A 13678-nucleotide genomic window follows, 5' to 3' on the forward strand; every position below is an offset into this window, starting at 1 on the left:
ACCGCCAAATGTGAAGCTCCTCCACCCGCGATTCCCCTCCACCCGCGACTCCCCTCCCCCCCGCGACTCCCCTCCCCCCCGCGACTCTCCTCCCCCCCGCGACTCTCCTCCCCCGCGCGACTCTCCTCCCCCCGCGCGACTCTCCTCCTGTGACTCTCCTCCCCCCGCGACTCTCCTCCCCCGCGACTCTCCTCCCCCCGCGACTCTCCTCCCCCCGTGACTCTCCTCCCCCCGTGACTCTCCTCCCCCTGTGACTCTCCTCCTCCTGTGATTCTCCTCCTCCTGTGACTCTCCTCCTCCTGTGACTCTCCTCCTCCTGTGATTCTCCTCCTCCCGTGATTCTCCTCCTCCCGTGACTCTCCTCCTCCCGTGACTCTCCTCCTCCTGTGACTCTCCTCCCCCTGTGACTCTCCTCCCCCTGTGATTCTCCTCCTCCTGTGACTCTCCTCCTCCTGTGACTCTCCTCCTCCTGTGACTCTCCTCCTCCTGTGACTCTCCTCCCCCTGTGACTCTCCTCCCCCTGTGACTCTCCTCCCCCTGTGACTCTCCTCCTCCTGTGATTCTCCTCCTCCTGTGACTCTCCTCCTCCTGTGACTCTCCTCCCCCTGTGACTCTCCTCCCCCTGTGATTCTCCTCCTCCTGTGACTCTCCTCCTCCTGTGACTCTCCTCCTCCTGTGACTCTCCTCCACCTGTGATTCTCCTCCTCCTGTGATTCTCCTCCTCCTGTGATTCTCCTCCTCCTGTGACTCTCCTCCTCCTGTGACTCTCCTCCTCCTGTGACTCTCCTCCTCCTGTGACTCTCCTCCACCTGTGATTCTCCTCCCCCTGTGACTCTCCTCCTCCTGTGACTCTCCTCCTCCTGTGACTCTCCTCCTCCTGTGACTCTCCTCCACCTGTGATTCTCCTCCCCCTGTGACTCTCCTCCTCCTGTGACTCTCCTCCTCCTGTGATTCTCCTCCTCCTGTGATTCTCCTCCTCCTGTGATTCTCCTCCTCCTGTGACTCTCCTCCTCCTGTGACTCTCCTCCTCCTGTGACTCTCCTCCTCCTGTGACTCTCCTCCACCTGTGATTCTCCTCCCCCTGTGACTCTCCTCCTCCTGTGACTCTCCTCCTCCTGTGACTCTCCGCCTCCTGTGACTCTCCGTCTCCTGTGATTCTCCTCCCCCTGTGATTCTCCTCCTCCTGTGATTCTCCTCCTCCTGTGATTCTCCTCCTCCTGTGACTCTCCTCCTCCTGTGACTCTCCTCCTCCTGTGACTCTCCTCCTCCTGTGACTCTCCTCCTCCTCTGACTCTCCTCCTCCTGTGACTCTGCTCCTCCTGTGACTCTCCTCCTCCTGTGACTCTCCTCTATACTGCCCCCTGGATTCTCCCCACACTCGCACATCACATGCACCATGGCTCGTGTGTGCCGGGTCAGGTCTACTATACCCACCATCCTGAGGTACTGGTTCCGGAATCTGCTTGAGCGTCTCTTGCGTCCCACCGGCTTTTGCGTCTGTTGAGGAGAGTTTGAGTGTGAGTGTACATTTGCCGGAGTGATGGCACGTGCACTTATACAGAGTGACTCGGGGAGCTGGTGACAACCTGATGGGGACACACAAGTCTTCACGGCTGGTTGTCAGTGCAGACGCTTCAGATGTCTCCTCTACATGTGACCGCACGGTGATGTGGAGAGACGGAGCGGTCACATTGCGTCTCCAGGGGAGTCTTCGGCTCTGTTCACACACTGAGTATTTGGTGCCGACAATTTCTGCATCAAATCTACACCTTGTGGCAGAAAAACGCACCAAGAATTGAGGCTGCAGATTATTTTCTGCGAGGATAAAATAAGCAACGTGCGCCCGAAACTTCAGACATCTCATCCACTTTACTGGCGTAATGATAGACATGCAGACTTGGGGCAAAACTGCACCGAAAAATGCACCAAAACTGCAGTGTTTGCACAGAGCCTTGCTGTAGCTGGCCGAGTCGCGCGTGCATGTGTGTGGGGGCGTCGGGTGAGGTGCATTAATGGCACACCGCGGCCGGGGAACATCTGCTCACCTCACTGTCATAGGTGATGGTGTCCTGCGTGCTGTAGCTGCTCGCGTCTCCATTCTCCGGCTCCTCTGCTGACAGGAGAGAACACAGGTGACGTGTCTATGGCGGTATCTCTGCAGTATGGCTGAGCGCAGCGCAGTGTCCTGTGGTCTCAACGTTATGACATTATCTGCATTGTGGTCAGAGGAGCAGAAATCGTGGCATCTGTGGCCCCCAGGGATCAATACTAGGATGGGAGAGTGGCTTCTCGGGACTGCGGTCCGTCCACCGGTCATTAATCTGTGTCTACTGGATGGAGCCTGCGAATCTGTTTCCTCCCACCACGGGCCGGCGTAATGCCATTACTGCAGCGTGACACCGGCCCGGCGGATGAGAAGAAGAGCTCGAGGGGGATGGACCGGAGTCCTGAGGGTCCCTTCTCCCATCTCTAATCCATACTACATCCATATGTGCCACAGATGGAGTTCTCATGGAGGGGCCCTCATACATTTTAGGACTGAGGGCCCATCACATGCCGAAGAAGTGGCTGAATACGTGCAGTAAGTTTCCGAAAACCAACGGCTGCACTTGCTCCTTAGTTATTGGAAATCCCACAGAGGCTCATTCATGATCAGTCATCGCAAGTAACAGCGCCCAAGATGGGACCACAGACATTCATGGAATATCGAGCTAGACATGGCTGACGTAAGAGGAGATAACAGAGGAAAGACCAAGGAAGATTACGAGATCAGTAACCAGGACCTCCGGGCAGCACTCACCAGTTCTGGGCAGCTTTGGTCTGGAGGACTCATCCAGAGACTGAAATACAGAAAAGTAAGGACCGGTGGTTAGATACCACGTGCTATTACTACGTGGCCCACAATACCATTTCCGTCTCTTACAACCTCCATCTATGGTGACTTTGATTCCCATTGTCTTCTATGGATTGTAACCCCTAAACTTGCCCTCCTGCCTACACTCCCATATTGCGCATTTACTGTCAAGGTCCCATTGTGGTCCATGTTACTCCCGGGCTGGTTCATCATATACTGGATCCTCCGCTCAGTGCCGAGCTGGTCAGACATGAGTTTGCTGAGAGTTTTCCGACTGACGGAGCCAAGAAGGATCCTAGAATCTGGAGAAAACAAAAGACGCTTGTTAGAAAGTATTCAGATGGTGCCAAGATGAGGTCAGTGATTGGCCGAGATAAGAGGAGATGGGTAGATATGAGACCGGGTGAGGCTGGGCAAAGATGGCACAACTACATGTCAGGAGCCTGAGCTTTGTCACATCACGACCACAACCCACAATGGCCCTGACCCCAAGACATGTGGAGATGCAGACCAACAGCCTATCTCCGAGGGATCTGATAGACCATCCAGGAGATCCAACCATCAGTGTCCTGCGCAAGGGTCCAACATGTTAGCCTCAATAATACTCATCATGTGCAGCCCCATCACAGAGGCCCGGGCAGAAGAGTCCAGTCTTCCTCAAAGTCTACGTGGATACGTTTTACCCCATCGAGTAAGTCAGAAACGATCACGACTGTTCCCAATCACCATTATAGAGCAGGCGGGAGGGTCTCACAGTCCCACAATATTCAGGTGAAGATGAAGAGAAGACGAACCTTCAGCATCCACAATGGGAAACTGCCTTAGATCCGAAGATTTCAGGAGGTTCCGGACGTCTTTGTATCTGAAGCCCTTCACGAGATACCGCAGGTCGGTCACCATGAAATCTTCGGCACATACATCGTGGGCGCTGGGAATGACAGACACCATTACAGTGAGATCTAACCACCCTCCTACCATCCAGCCCAGAGTCTGACCTCCACCCGATCTCACCAGTTCTTTCCAAATACCAGCTTTGGGAGGTACGGAAGTTTCTTTACTATGACTATAATGTCAAAAAATGAGTTCTGGCAGCTCTGACTGATAGCGTTGGCAATAAGGACGGCAATCAGGACGGGGAGAATGTGTGACATCTGCCCCGTTAACTCAAAAACCAGGAGAGCTGTAGAGAGGGTCTGAGTGACGGCCCCAGAATATGCTGCGGCCCCTGCAAGAGCAAGAGGATCTGGATGAGAAGACGTCGACCGCCATGTAACTGACCATTACGTCACGTGAACACCACCCAAGTCTGAGGACGTGTTATACTGGCACCTGCGAGAGCGTATCCGGCCGGAGTGATGCGAATAGGGATACCCTCCGAGATAATCCCATCCGGGAAGATTTTGGCGATTATTTCTCCATATAGGCGACCAAGTCCAGCACCTGTAGGAATTAATAAGAGGCTGAAGTGTCCGCACTTGGTGGTCGGCCTCAGTGTGTGGTGTAGACAGGTGAAAAATATGCATAGACCTCAGCATTATTAACTGTGGATTGTGTGGGCCTGCTCACCACCTCAGGATCATTAGCTGTAGATTGTATGGGCCTGCTCACCACCTCAGGATCATTAGCTGTGGATTGTATAGACCTGCTCACCACCGCACCATCATTAGATGTGGGGTGTATGGACCTGCTCACCACCTCAGGATCATTAGATGTGGGGTGTATGGACCTGCTCACCACCTCAGGATCATTAGCTGTGGATTGTACGGACCTGCTCACCACCTCAGGATCATTAGCTGTGGATTGTGTGGACCTGCTCACCACCTCAGGATCATTAGCTGTAGATTGTATGGGCCTGCTCACCACCTCAGGATCATTAGCTGTGGGGTGTATGGACCTGCTCACCACCTCAGGATCATTAGCTGTGGATTGTGTGGACCTGCTCACCACCTCAGGATCATTAGCTGTGGATTGTACGGACCTGCTCACCACCTCAGGATCATTCGCTGTGGGGTGTATGGGCCTGCTCATCACCTCAGGGTCATTAGCTGTGGGGTGTATACGCCTGCTCACCACCTCAGGATCATTAGATGTGGGGTGTATGGACCTGCTCACCACCTCAGGATCATTAGCTGTGGATTGTACGGACCTGCTCACCACCTCAGGATCATTAGCTGTGGATTGTGTGGACCTGCTCACCACCTCAGGATCATTAGCTGTAGATTGTATGGGCCTGCTCACCACCTCAGGATCATTAGCTGTGGGGTGTATGGACCTGCTCACCACCTCAGGATCATTAGCTGTGGATTGTGTGGACCTGCTCACCACCTCAGGATCATTAGCTGTGGATTGTACGGACCTGCTCACCACCTCAGGATCATTAGCTGTGGGGTGTATGGGCCTGCTCACCACCTCAGGATCATTAGCTGTGGGGTGTGTGGACCTGCTCACCACCTCAGGATCATTAGCTGTGGGGTGTATGGACCTGCTCACCACCTCAGGATCATTAGCTCTGGATTGTATGGACCTGCTCACCACCTCAGGATCATTAGCTGTGGGGTGTATGGGCCTGCTCATCACCTCAGGGTCATTAGCTGTGGGGTGTATGGACCTGCTCACCACCTCAGGATCATTAGCTGTGGATTGTATGGACCTGCTCACCACCTCAGGATCATTAGCTGTGGATTGTATGGGCCTGCTCACCACCTCAGGATCATTAGCTGTGGATTGTGTGGACCTGTTCACCACCTCAGGATCATTAGCTGTGGGGCGTGTGGACCTGCTCACCACCTCAGGATCATTAGCTGTGGGGCGTGTGGACCTGCTCACCACCTCAGGATCATTAGCTGTGGGGCGTGTGGACCTGCTCACCACCTCAGGATCATTAGCTGTGGGGTGTATGGACCTGCTCACCACCTCAGGATCATTAGCTGTGGATTGTATGGGCCTGCTCACCACCTCAGGATCATTAGCTGTGGGGCGTGTGGACCTGCTCACCACCTCAGGATCATTAGCTGTGGATTGTACGGACCTGTTCACCACCTCAGGATCATTAGCTGTGGATTGTACGGACCTGTTCACCACCTCAGGATCATTAGCTGTGGATTGTGTGGGCCTGCTCACCACCTCAGGATCATTAGCTGTGGATTGTACAAACCTGCTCACCACCTCAGGATCATTAGCTGTGGATTGTACAGACCTGCTCACCACCTCAGGATCATTAGCTGTAGATTGTATGGGCCTGCTCACCACCTCAGGATCATTAGCTGTAGATTGTATTGGCCTGCTCACCACCTCAGGATCATTAGCTGTGGATTGTATGGGCCTGCTCACCACCTCAGGATCATTAGCTGTGGGGCGTGTGGACCTGCTCACCACCTCAGGATCATTAGCTGTGGATTGTACGGACCTGTTCACCACCTCAGGATCATTAGCTGTGGATTGTACAGACCTGCTCACCACCTCAGGATCATTAGCTGTAGATTGTATGGGCCTGCTCACCACCTCAGGATCATTAGCTGTAGATTGTATTGACCTGCTCACCACCTCAGGATCATTAGCTGTGGATTGTATGGGCCTGCTCACCACCTCAGGATCATTAGCTGTGGATTGTTTGGACCTGCTCACCACCTCAGGATCATTAGCTGTGCATTATATGTGTCGCGGGCGGAGGAGGGGACGCCGCGCTCTCCCACTGCTCGGGTCCGGCTGCCGCGGCTGGTGCGGCCTGCCGCTGCTCGGTGGCTCGAGCGATGGGCCGGATCCCGGGGACTCGAGCGGCGCTCTTCGCCCGTGAGTGAAAAGGGGAATTGGAGTTTTGGGATAGTTTATTGTCCGTGACGCCACCCACGGTTGTGGTGATTTGTTAACACCACCGCTGCTCTGTATGGGGAGCCCGGGAGTGATGGTATGGAGCAGCCAGTTGTTGATGTGCCCTCCGTGGGTAGGGGTTGTGGTGCTCCCGGGGCCCAGTGATGGGATCGGGATGGTGGACAGGTGGGGATGGGGCCTGTGGAGGTGCAGGGACGCAGGGGCAGCGCTGTGCCACACGGCACGGAGGTACTCACTCAGCCAGTAAACACGACACAGTTCTCGGTAAACAAACGGCTGGTTGGACTAGTCCCTCGGACGGTTCACGGTGCTGATGTTCCCTGCAGTTAGCGGTGACGGTCTCTTCCCTGCACCTATGTAAAGTCCTTTTGGTAGCGATGGGTTCCCACCGGTTACCCACTCCTCGGCTTCAAGCTGGGCCGAAGGAGCTCTACTCTTGACCGCAGGCGCTGGCCCTGGGAAACTGGTGCCCTGGCGGTGGCGGTGTCTCCCCTTCACGGTCGGGCTGTTGCCTTCAATCGGGACTTGGTTGTTGGGAGACAGACGTCCCTTCACTGACGAATTTGGCAAATTATGGCGACTCCTAGCCTTGCCGGGATCCAAAAGGCCCCTGCCCTGGTGCTGACTGTTCTTCGTATACTGCTCCGGTACCGCCGGGTCACCACCCATCCGCGGTCCTTCCAGCAACCTCCGAGCAGTCCCCCTGCAGACTATCACCGCCGTCTGCTGACCTTGCTGTCACTGTCCGGGGCACACACCCGGACCAACTTCAGGCTTTACAAACTGTTTCTTTTCACTTTACTTCAGGTTCTCTCCTAAGCTCCTCTACCACTTCACTTCCTTCTACTTTCACTTCCCTCACTGATCTCTGTTCCTCACTCAAGCTCTGCCTGAGCTAAACTGCCTGGTTTTCCCGCCTCCAGGGCTGTGAACTCCTCGGTGAGCGGAGCCAACCGCCTGGCCCACCCCCTGGTGTGGACATCAGCCCCTGGAGGAAGGCAACAAGGATTTTGGGTTAGCTTGGATGTTCCTGCAGGGAATGTGAGGGTGCATGTGGTGTTGTGACCTGTGACCCCTGGCTTGCCCAGGGCGTCACATATGGACCTGCTCACCACCTCAGGATCATTAGCTGTGGGGTGTGTGGACCTGCTCACCACCTCAGGATCATTAGCTGTGGATTGTGTGGGCCCGCTCACCACCTCAGGATCATTAGCTGTGGATTGTATGGACCTGCTCACCACCTCAGGATCATTAGCTGTGGATTGTACGGGCCTGCTCACCACCTCAGGTTAATTCGCTGTGGGGTGTATGGACCTGCTCACCACCTCAGGATCATTAGGTGTGGATTGTGTGGGCCTGCTCACCACCTCAGGATCATTAGCTGTGGATTGTATGGACCTGCTCACCACCTCAGGATCATTAGCTGTGGATTGTACAGGCCTGCTCACCACCTCAGGATCATTAGCTGTGGATTGTGTGGACCTGCTCACCACCTCAGGATCATTAGCTGTGGGGTGTATGGACCTGCTCACCACCTCAGGATCATTAGCTGTGGATTGTATGGACCTGCTCACCACCTCAGGATCATTAGCTGTGGATTGTATGGACCTGCTCACCACCTCAGGATCATTAGCTGTGGATTGTGTGGCCCTGCTCACCACCTCAGGATCATTAGCTGTGGGGTGTATGGACCTGCTCACCACCTCAGGATCATTAGCTGTGGATTGTACGGACCTGCTCACCACCTCAAGATCATTAGCTGTGGATTGTACGGACCTGCTCACCACCTCAGGATCATTAGCTGTGGATTGTACGGACCTGCTCACCACCTCAGGATCATTAGCTGTGGATTGTACGGACCTGCTCACCACCTCAGGATCATTAGCTGTGGATTGTACGGACCTGCTCACCACCTCAGGATCATTAGCTGTGGATTGTACGGGCCTGCTCACCACCTCAGGATCATTCGCTGTGGGGTGTATGGACCTGCTCACCACCTCAGGATCATTAGCTGTGGGGTGTATGGACCTGCTCACCACCTCAGGATCATTCGCTGTGGGGTGTATGGACCTGCTCACCACCTCAGGATCATTCGCTGTGGGGTGTATGGGCCTGCTCACCACCTCAGGATCATTCGCTGTGGGGTGTATGGACCTGCTCACCACCTCAGGATCATTAGCTGTGGATTGTACGGACCTGCTCACCACCTCAGGATCATTCGCTGTGGGGTGTATGGACCTGCTCACCACCTCAGGATCATTAGCTGTGGATTGTATGGACCTGCTCACCACCTCAGGATCATTAGCTGTGGATTGTATGGGCCTGCTCACCACCTCAGGATCATTAGCTGTGGATTGTACGGGCCTGCTCACCACCTCAGGATCATTAGCTGTGGATTGTATGGACCTGCTCACCACCTCAGGGTCATTAGCTGTGGGGTGTATACGCCTGCTCACCACTTGTGGCGTGTATATGCCATCTCCTCACCATCGAGTTTACAAACCATCCATGATACTGGTGTAAATCTACTGGGGCTTAACAATGTCTGATGGATGTGAAGGTGACATGTGGTTATGCTTCCGATGACTTCGTGCATCATCAATAGGCGCCGACATCACACTTCTGAGGAAGTAGATATGTACTGTAAGATAGTAGACGCACACATCATGGAGGGGAGATATGTATCACAAAGGTGGATATCCTCTGTGCTGTAAGCCTGGAAGTTAACTCCAGTACCCGGGGCATGGTATGGTGGACATAAAGTCTAGGTGGGTTCACTAGGTGTCTGTGTGGAGATGTATGTGGAGGACAGAGAGCTGGACATTACCCTGAGTGAGCGATCCTGCGCTGATATATGGATTATTTTTTGGAGAAGGCTGGTTTTTGGGTTTTGCTTTCCTGCAGGGTTTATGAAGTCTAAATAAACCCGCCGGAGGTTTTACTAAAACTGCTCCTTCTGCCGACCTCAAACCACAACCGCGCGAGCCGTATCCCTACAGGACATTTCCCTTCCCCTTTGTAGGCCGTCATCCATGGCAGTAATGGCTGCTCTAATGACTGGCACTGTGCGCCCCGGGAGCGTCCAACAGCGGAGACGCACGACAAGACTTCATAACACCATAGGATGTCTCCCCAACCGGTGCACCACCAGAAGGAGTCCTGGACCCCAACTATGAGACATTGATGGGCTGTCCTCAGTACACAAATATATATATATATATATATATATATATTTGTGTACTGAGGACAGCCCATCAATATATATATATATATATACTCAGCGCGGCCGCAACACAACTCACCGTATACAAACACGGGAAGGAAGTATCCGGCTGGGATGATCATGGTGTTTGCAAACAGGAGCATAAAAAACTAAAGAGACAAAGAGAAAAACTGTAAATGTCTGTATAATGAGCATAATATATACATAATATATACAGAATACTCACATATATCTAATATCACACACATAATATATACAGAATACTCACATATATCTAATATCACACACATAATATATACAGAATAATCACATATATCTAATATCACACACATAATATATACAGAATACTCACATATATCTAATATCACACACATAATATATACAGAATAATCACATATATCTAATAACACACACATAATATATACAGAATACTCACATATATCTAATAACATATCACACATATACAGTTAGGTCCAGAAATATTTGGACAGTGACACAAGTTGTTATTTTAGCTGTTTACAAAAACATGTTCAGAAATACAATTATATATATAATATGGGCTGAAAGTGCACACTCCCAGCTGCAATATGAGAGTTTTCACATCCAAATCGGAGAAAGGGTTTAGGAATCATAGCTCTGTAATGCATAGCCTCCTCTTTTTCAAGGGACCAAAAGTAATTGGACAAGGGACTCTAAGGGCTGCAATTAACTCTGAAGGCGTCTCCCTCGTTAACCTGTAATCAATGAAGTAGTTAAAAGGTCTGGGGTTGATTACAGGTGTGTGGTTTTGCATTTGGAAGCTGTTGCTGTGACCAGACAACATGCGGTCTAAGGAACTCTCAATTGAGGTGAAGCAGAACATCCTGAGGCTGAAAAAAAAGAAAAAATCCATCAGAGAGATAGCAGACATGCTTGGAGTAGCAAAATCAACAGTCGGGTACATTCTGAGAAAAAAGGAATTGACTGGTGAGCTTGGGAACTCAAAAAGGCCTGGGCGTCCACGGATGACAACAGTGGTGGATGATCGCCGCATACTTTCTTTGGTGAAGAAGAACCCGTTCACAACATCAACTGAAGTCCAGAACACTCTCAGTGAAGTAGGTGTATCTGTCTCTAAGTCACCAGTAAAGAGAAGACTCCATGAAAGTAAATACAAAGGGTTCACATCTAGATGCAAACCATTCATCAATTCCAAAAATAGACAGGCCAGAGTTACATTTGCTGAAAAACCCCTCATGAAGCCAGCTCAGTTCTGGAAAAGTATTCTATGGACAGATGAGACCAAGATCAACCTGTACCAGAATGATGGGAAGAAAAAAGTGTGGAGAAGAAAGGGAACGGCACATGATCCAAGGCACACCACACCCTCTGTAAAACATGGTGGAGGCAACGTGATGGCATGGGCATGCATGGCTTTCAATGGCACTGGGTCACTTGTGTTTATTGATGACATAACAGCAGACAAGAGTAGCCGGATGAATTCTGAAGTGTACCGGGATATACTTTCAGCCCAGATTCAGCCAAATGCCGCAAAGTTGATCAGACGGCGCTTCATAGTACAGATGGACAATGACCCCAAGCATACAGCCAAAGCTACCCAGGAGTTCATGAGTGCAAAAAAGTGGAACATTCTGCAATGGCCAAGTCAATCACCAGATCTTAACCCAATTGAGCATGCATTTCACTTGCTCAAATCCAGACTTAAGATGGAAAGACCCACAAACAAGCAAGACCTGAAGGCTGCGGCTGTAAAGGCCTGGCAAAGCATTAAGAAGGAGGAAACCCAGCGTTTGGTGATGTCCATGGGTTCCAGACTTAAGGCAGTGATTGCCTCCAAAGGATTCGCAACAAAATATTGAAAATAAAAATATTTTGTTTGGGTTTGGTTTATTTGTCCAATTACTTTTGACCTCTTAAAATGTGGAGTGTTTGTAAAGAAATGTGACAATTCCTACAATTTCTATCAGATATTTTTGTTCAAACCTTCAAATTAAACGTTACAATCTGCACTTGAATTCTGTTGTAGAGGTTTCATTTCACATCCAATGTGGTGGCATGCAGAGCCCAACTCGCCAAAATTGTGTCACTGGCCAAAGATTTCTGGACCTAACTGTATATTTCACATATAATATATACAGAATACTCACATATATCTAATATCACACACATAATATATACAGAATACTCACATATATCTAATATCACACACATAATATATACAGAATACTCACATATAACTAATATCACACACATAATATATACAGAATACTCACATATATCTAATATCACACACATAATATATACAGAATAATCACATATATCTAATATCACACACATAATATATACAGAATACTCACATATATCTAATATCACACACATAATATATACAGAATACTCACATATAACTAATATCACACACATAATATATACAGAATACTCACATATAACTAATATCACACAGATTAACTTATCCTATATCACATATAACATATCACACATATTATATATTGGTATTCTGTATATATTAAGAATACTCACATATAATTCATCATATATCACACATAATATATACAGAATACTCACATTTACTCTATCATACTGTATATTACACATAAAATATATATAGAATAATCACAGATAATCTATCATATATAAGACATATAATATATACAGAATACTCACATATCACTCATCATATATTTCACATATAATATATACAGAATACTCACATATAATTCATCATATATCACACACATAATACTGTATATACAGAATACCCATATATAATCTATCATACCTTATATTACACACATATAACCATATCTTACCATCGGATCAGCCACTATCCAGCGCACAGTATTGGGCAGGCCACTGCCGGTTGGGTTCTGGACCGCGGCTAGCCACGGATTCACAGACACATATCCTATCCTATGTGCTGAGTGATTATACTTTCCAGGCCGGTGCTACTTACTTTAAGAACAATAAAGATGGCGAGCTTCTCTATGGAGGACAGCTGTGGGTGCGTCCACTGCAGCCAGTTGTCGTCATAGGTGGGGTTTGGAGGCTGGCGGGAGGCATTCAGGACCAGGGACTTCTCTTCCACACCCCAGGTGATATTGTTGAAGAAGGTCTCCAGATGTTCCTTCATGGTGAGCTGTGCGGAGGAGGCGACATTCAGCACAAGGCCACGAATCGCTGACATGTTATATAGCGTCACACTGTACACTCACCCGCGTTCCTCCCATGTACTGACCAAATCCATGTGGGAAGGTGATGCTGGCCAACACCACGGCTACAAATACCGCATAAACGATCTTACTGCAACACAAATGGAGAAGCGGTTATATTACCCTGGTGTGATTATGGTGGGGGACGAAGACTGGGGGAAAGCTCTAATTCTTCCCAACTGTGTCTAAGACCAGGCCTATGTTATAGCTTTGCATGTGCAACATCTGAAGATGCCTAATGGTCACGACATGGATGAGCTGCACAATGTGACTGCAGCCACTCCGGCAGTCACTGCGGGTGATCCTTCTGCCACATCTGATGGATCAGTGGTGATCCTTCTGCCACATCTGATGGATCAGTGGTGAGCCTTCTGCCACATCTGATGGACAACCCACTGAAGGAATCGAAGAGTCTCCCAATGACGTTCTTTCTGGAAATACTGTCAGTGAAGGATCCTTCTTGGTTGAGAGATCTTACGGCTGCCTGTTCTTCCGATTTTCTTGATGAATGATCTTGTAGCTGTCGCCATTCAGGTGTCTGGTCTG

At 50.1% G+C, this 13678-nt stretch overlaps 1 protein-coding gene across 1 annotated transcript in view; it reads right to left on the minus strand.

Moving 5' to 3' along the window:
• Nucleotides 1–1434: 1434 nt before the first annotated feature.
• LOC142273205 (chloride channel protein ClC-Kb-like) overlaps nucleotides 1435–13678 on the minus strand; it is a gene marked incomplete at its 3' end in the record, with an annotated part of 44952 nt that continues 32708 nt past the window's right edge. Inside the window, exons 9-18 of the mRNA XM_075332523.1 lie at nucleotides 13136–13223; nucleotides 12877–13059; nucleotides 9985–10054; nucleotides 4184–4294; nucleotides 3866–4079; nucleotides 3649–3782; nucleotides 3020–3156; nucleotides 2801–2840; nucleotides 2046–2113; nucleotides 1435–1497 (exon numbers count right to left, since the gene is read on the minus strand). Coding sequence (XP_075188638.1) covers nucleotides 1435–1497; nucleotides 2046–2113; nucleotides 2801–2840; nucleotides 3020–3156; nucleotides 3649–3782; nucleotides 3866–4079; nucleotides 4184–4294; nucleotides 9985–10054; nucleotides 12877–13059; nucleotides 13136–13223 — 1108 coding nt within the window. The remainder of the gene's footprint in view (nucleotides 1498–2045; nucleotides 2114–2800; nucleotides 2841–3019; nucleotides 3157–3648; nucleotides 3783–3865; nucleotides 4080–4183; nucleotides 4295–9984; nucleotides 10055–12876; nucleotides 13060–13135; nucleotides 13224–13678) is intronic.

This window comes from Anomaloglossus baeobatrachus, unplaced genomic scaffold, assembly GCF_048569485.1.
Source record: "Anomaloglossus baeobatrachus isolate aAnoBae1 unplaced genomic scaffold, aAnoBae1.hap1 Scaffold_360, whole genome shotgun sequence".
NCBI classification, from domain to species: domain Eukaryota; kingdom Metazoa; phylum Chordata; class Amphibia; order Anura; family Aromobatidae; genus Anomaloglossus; species Anomaloglossus baeobatrachus.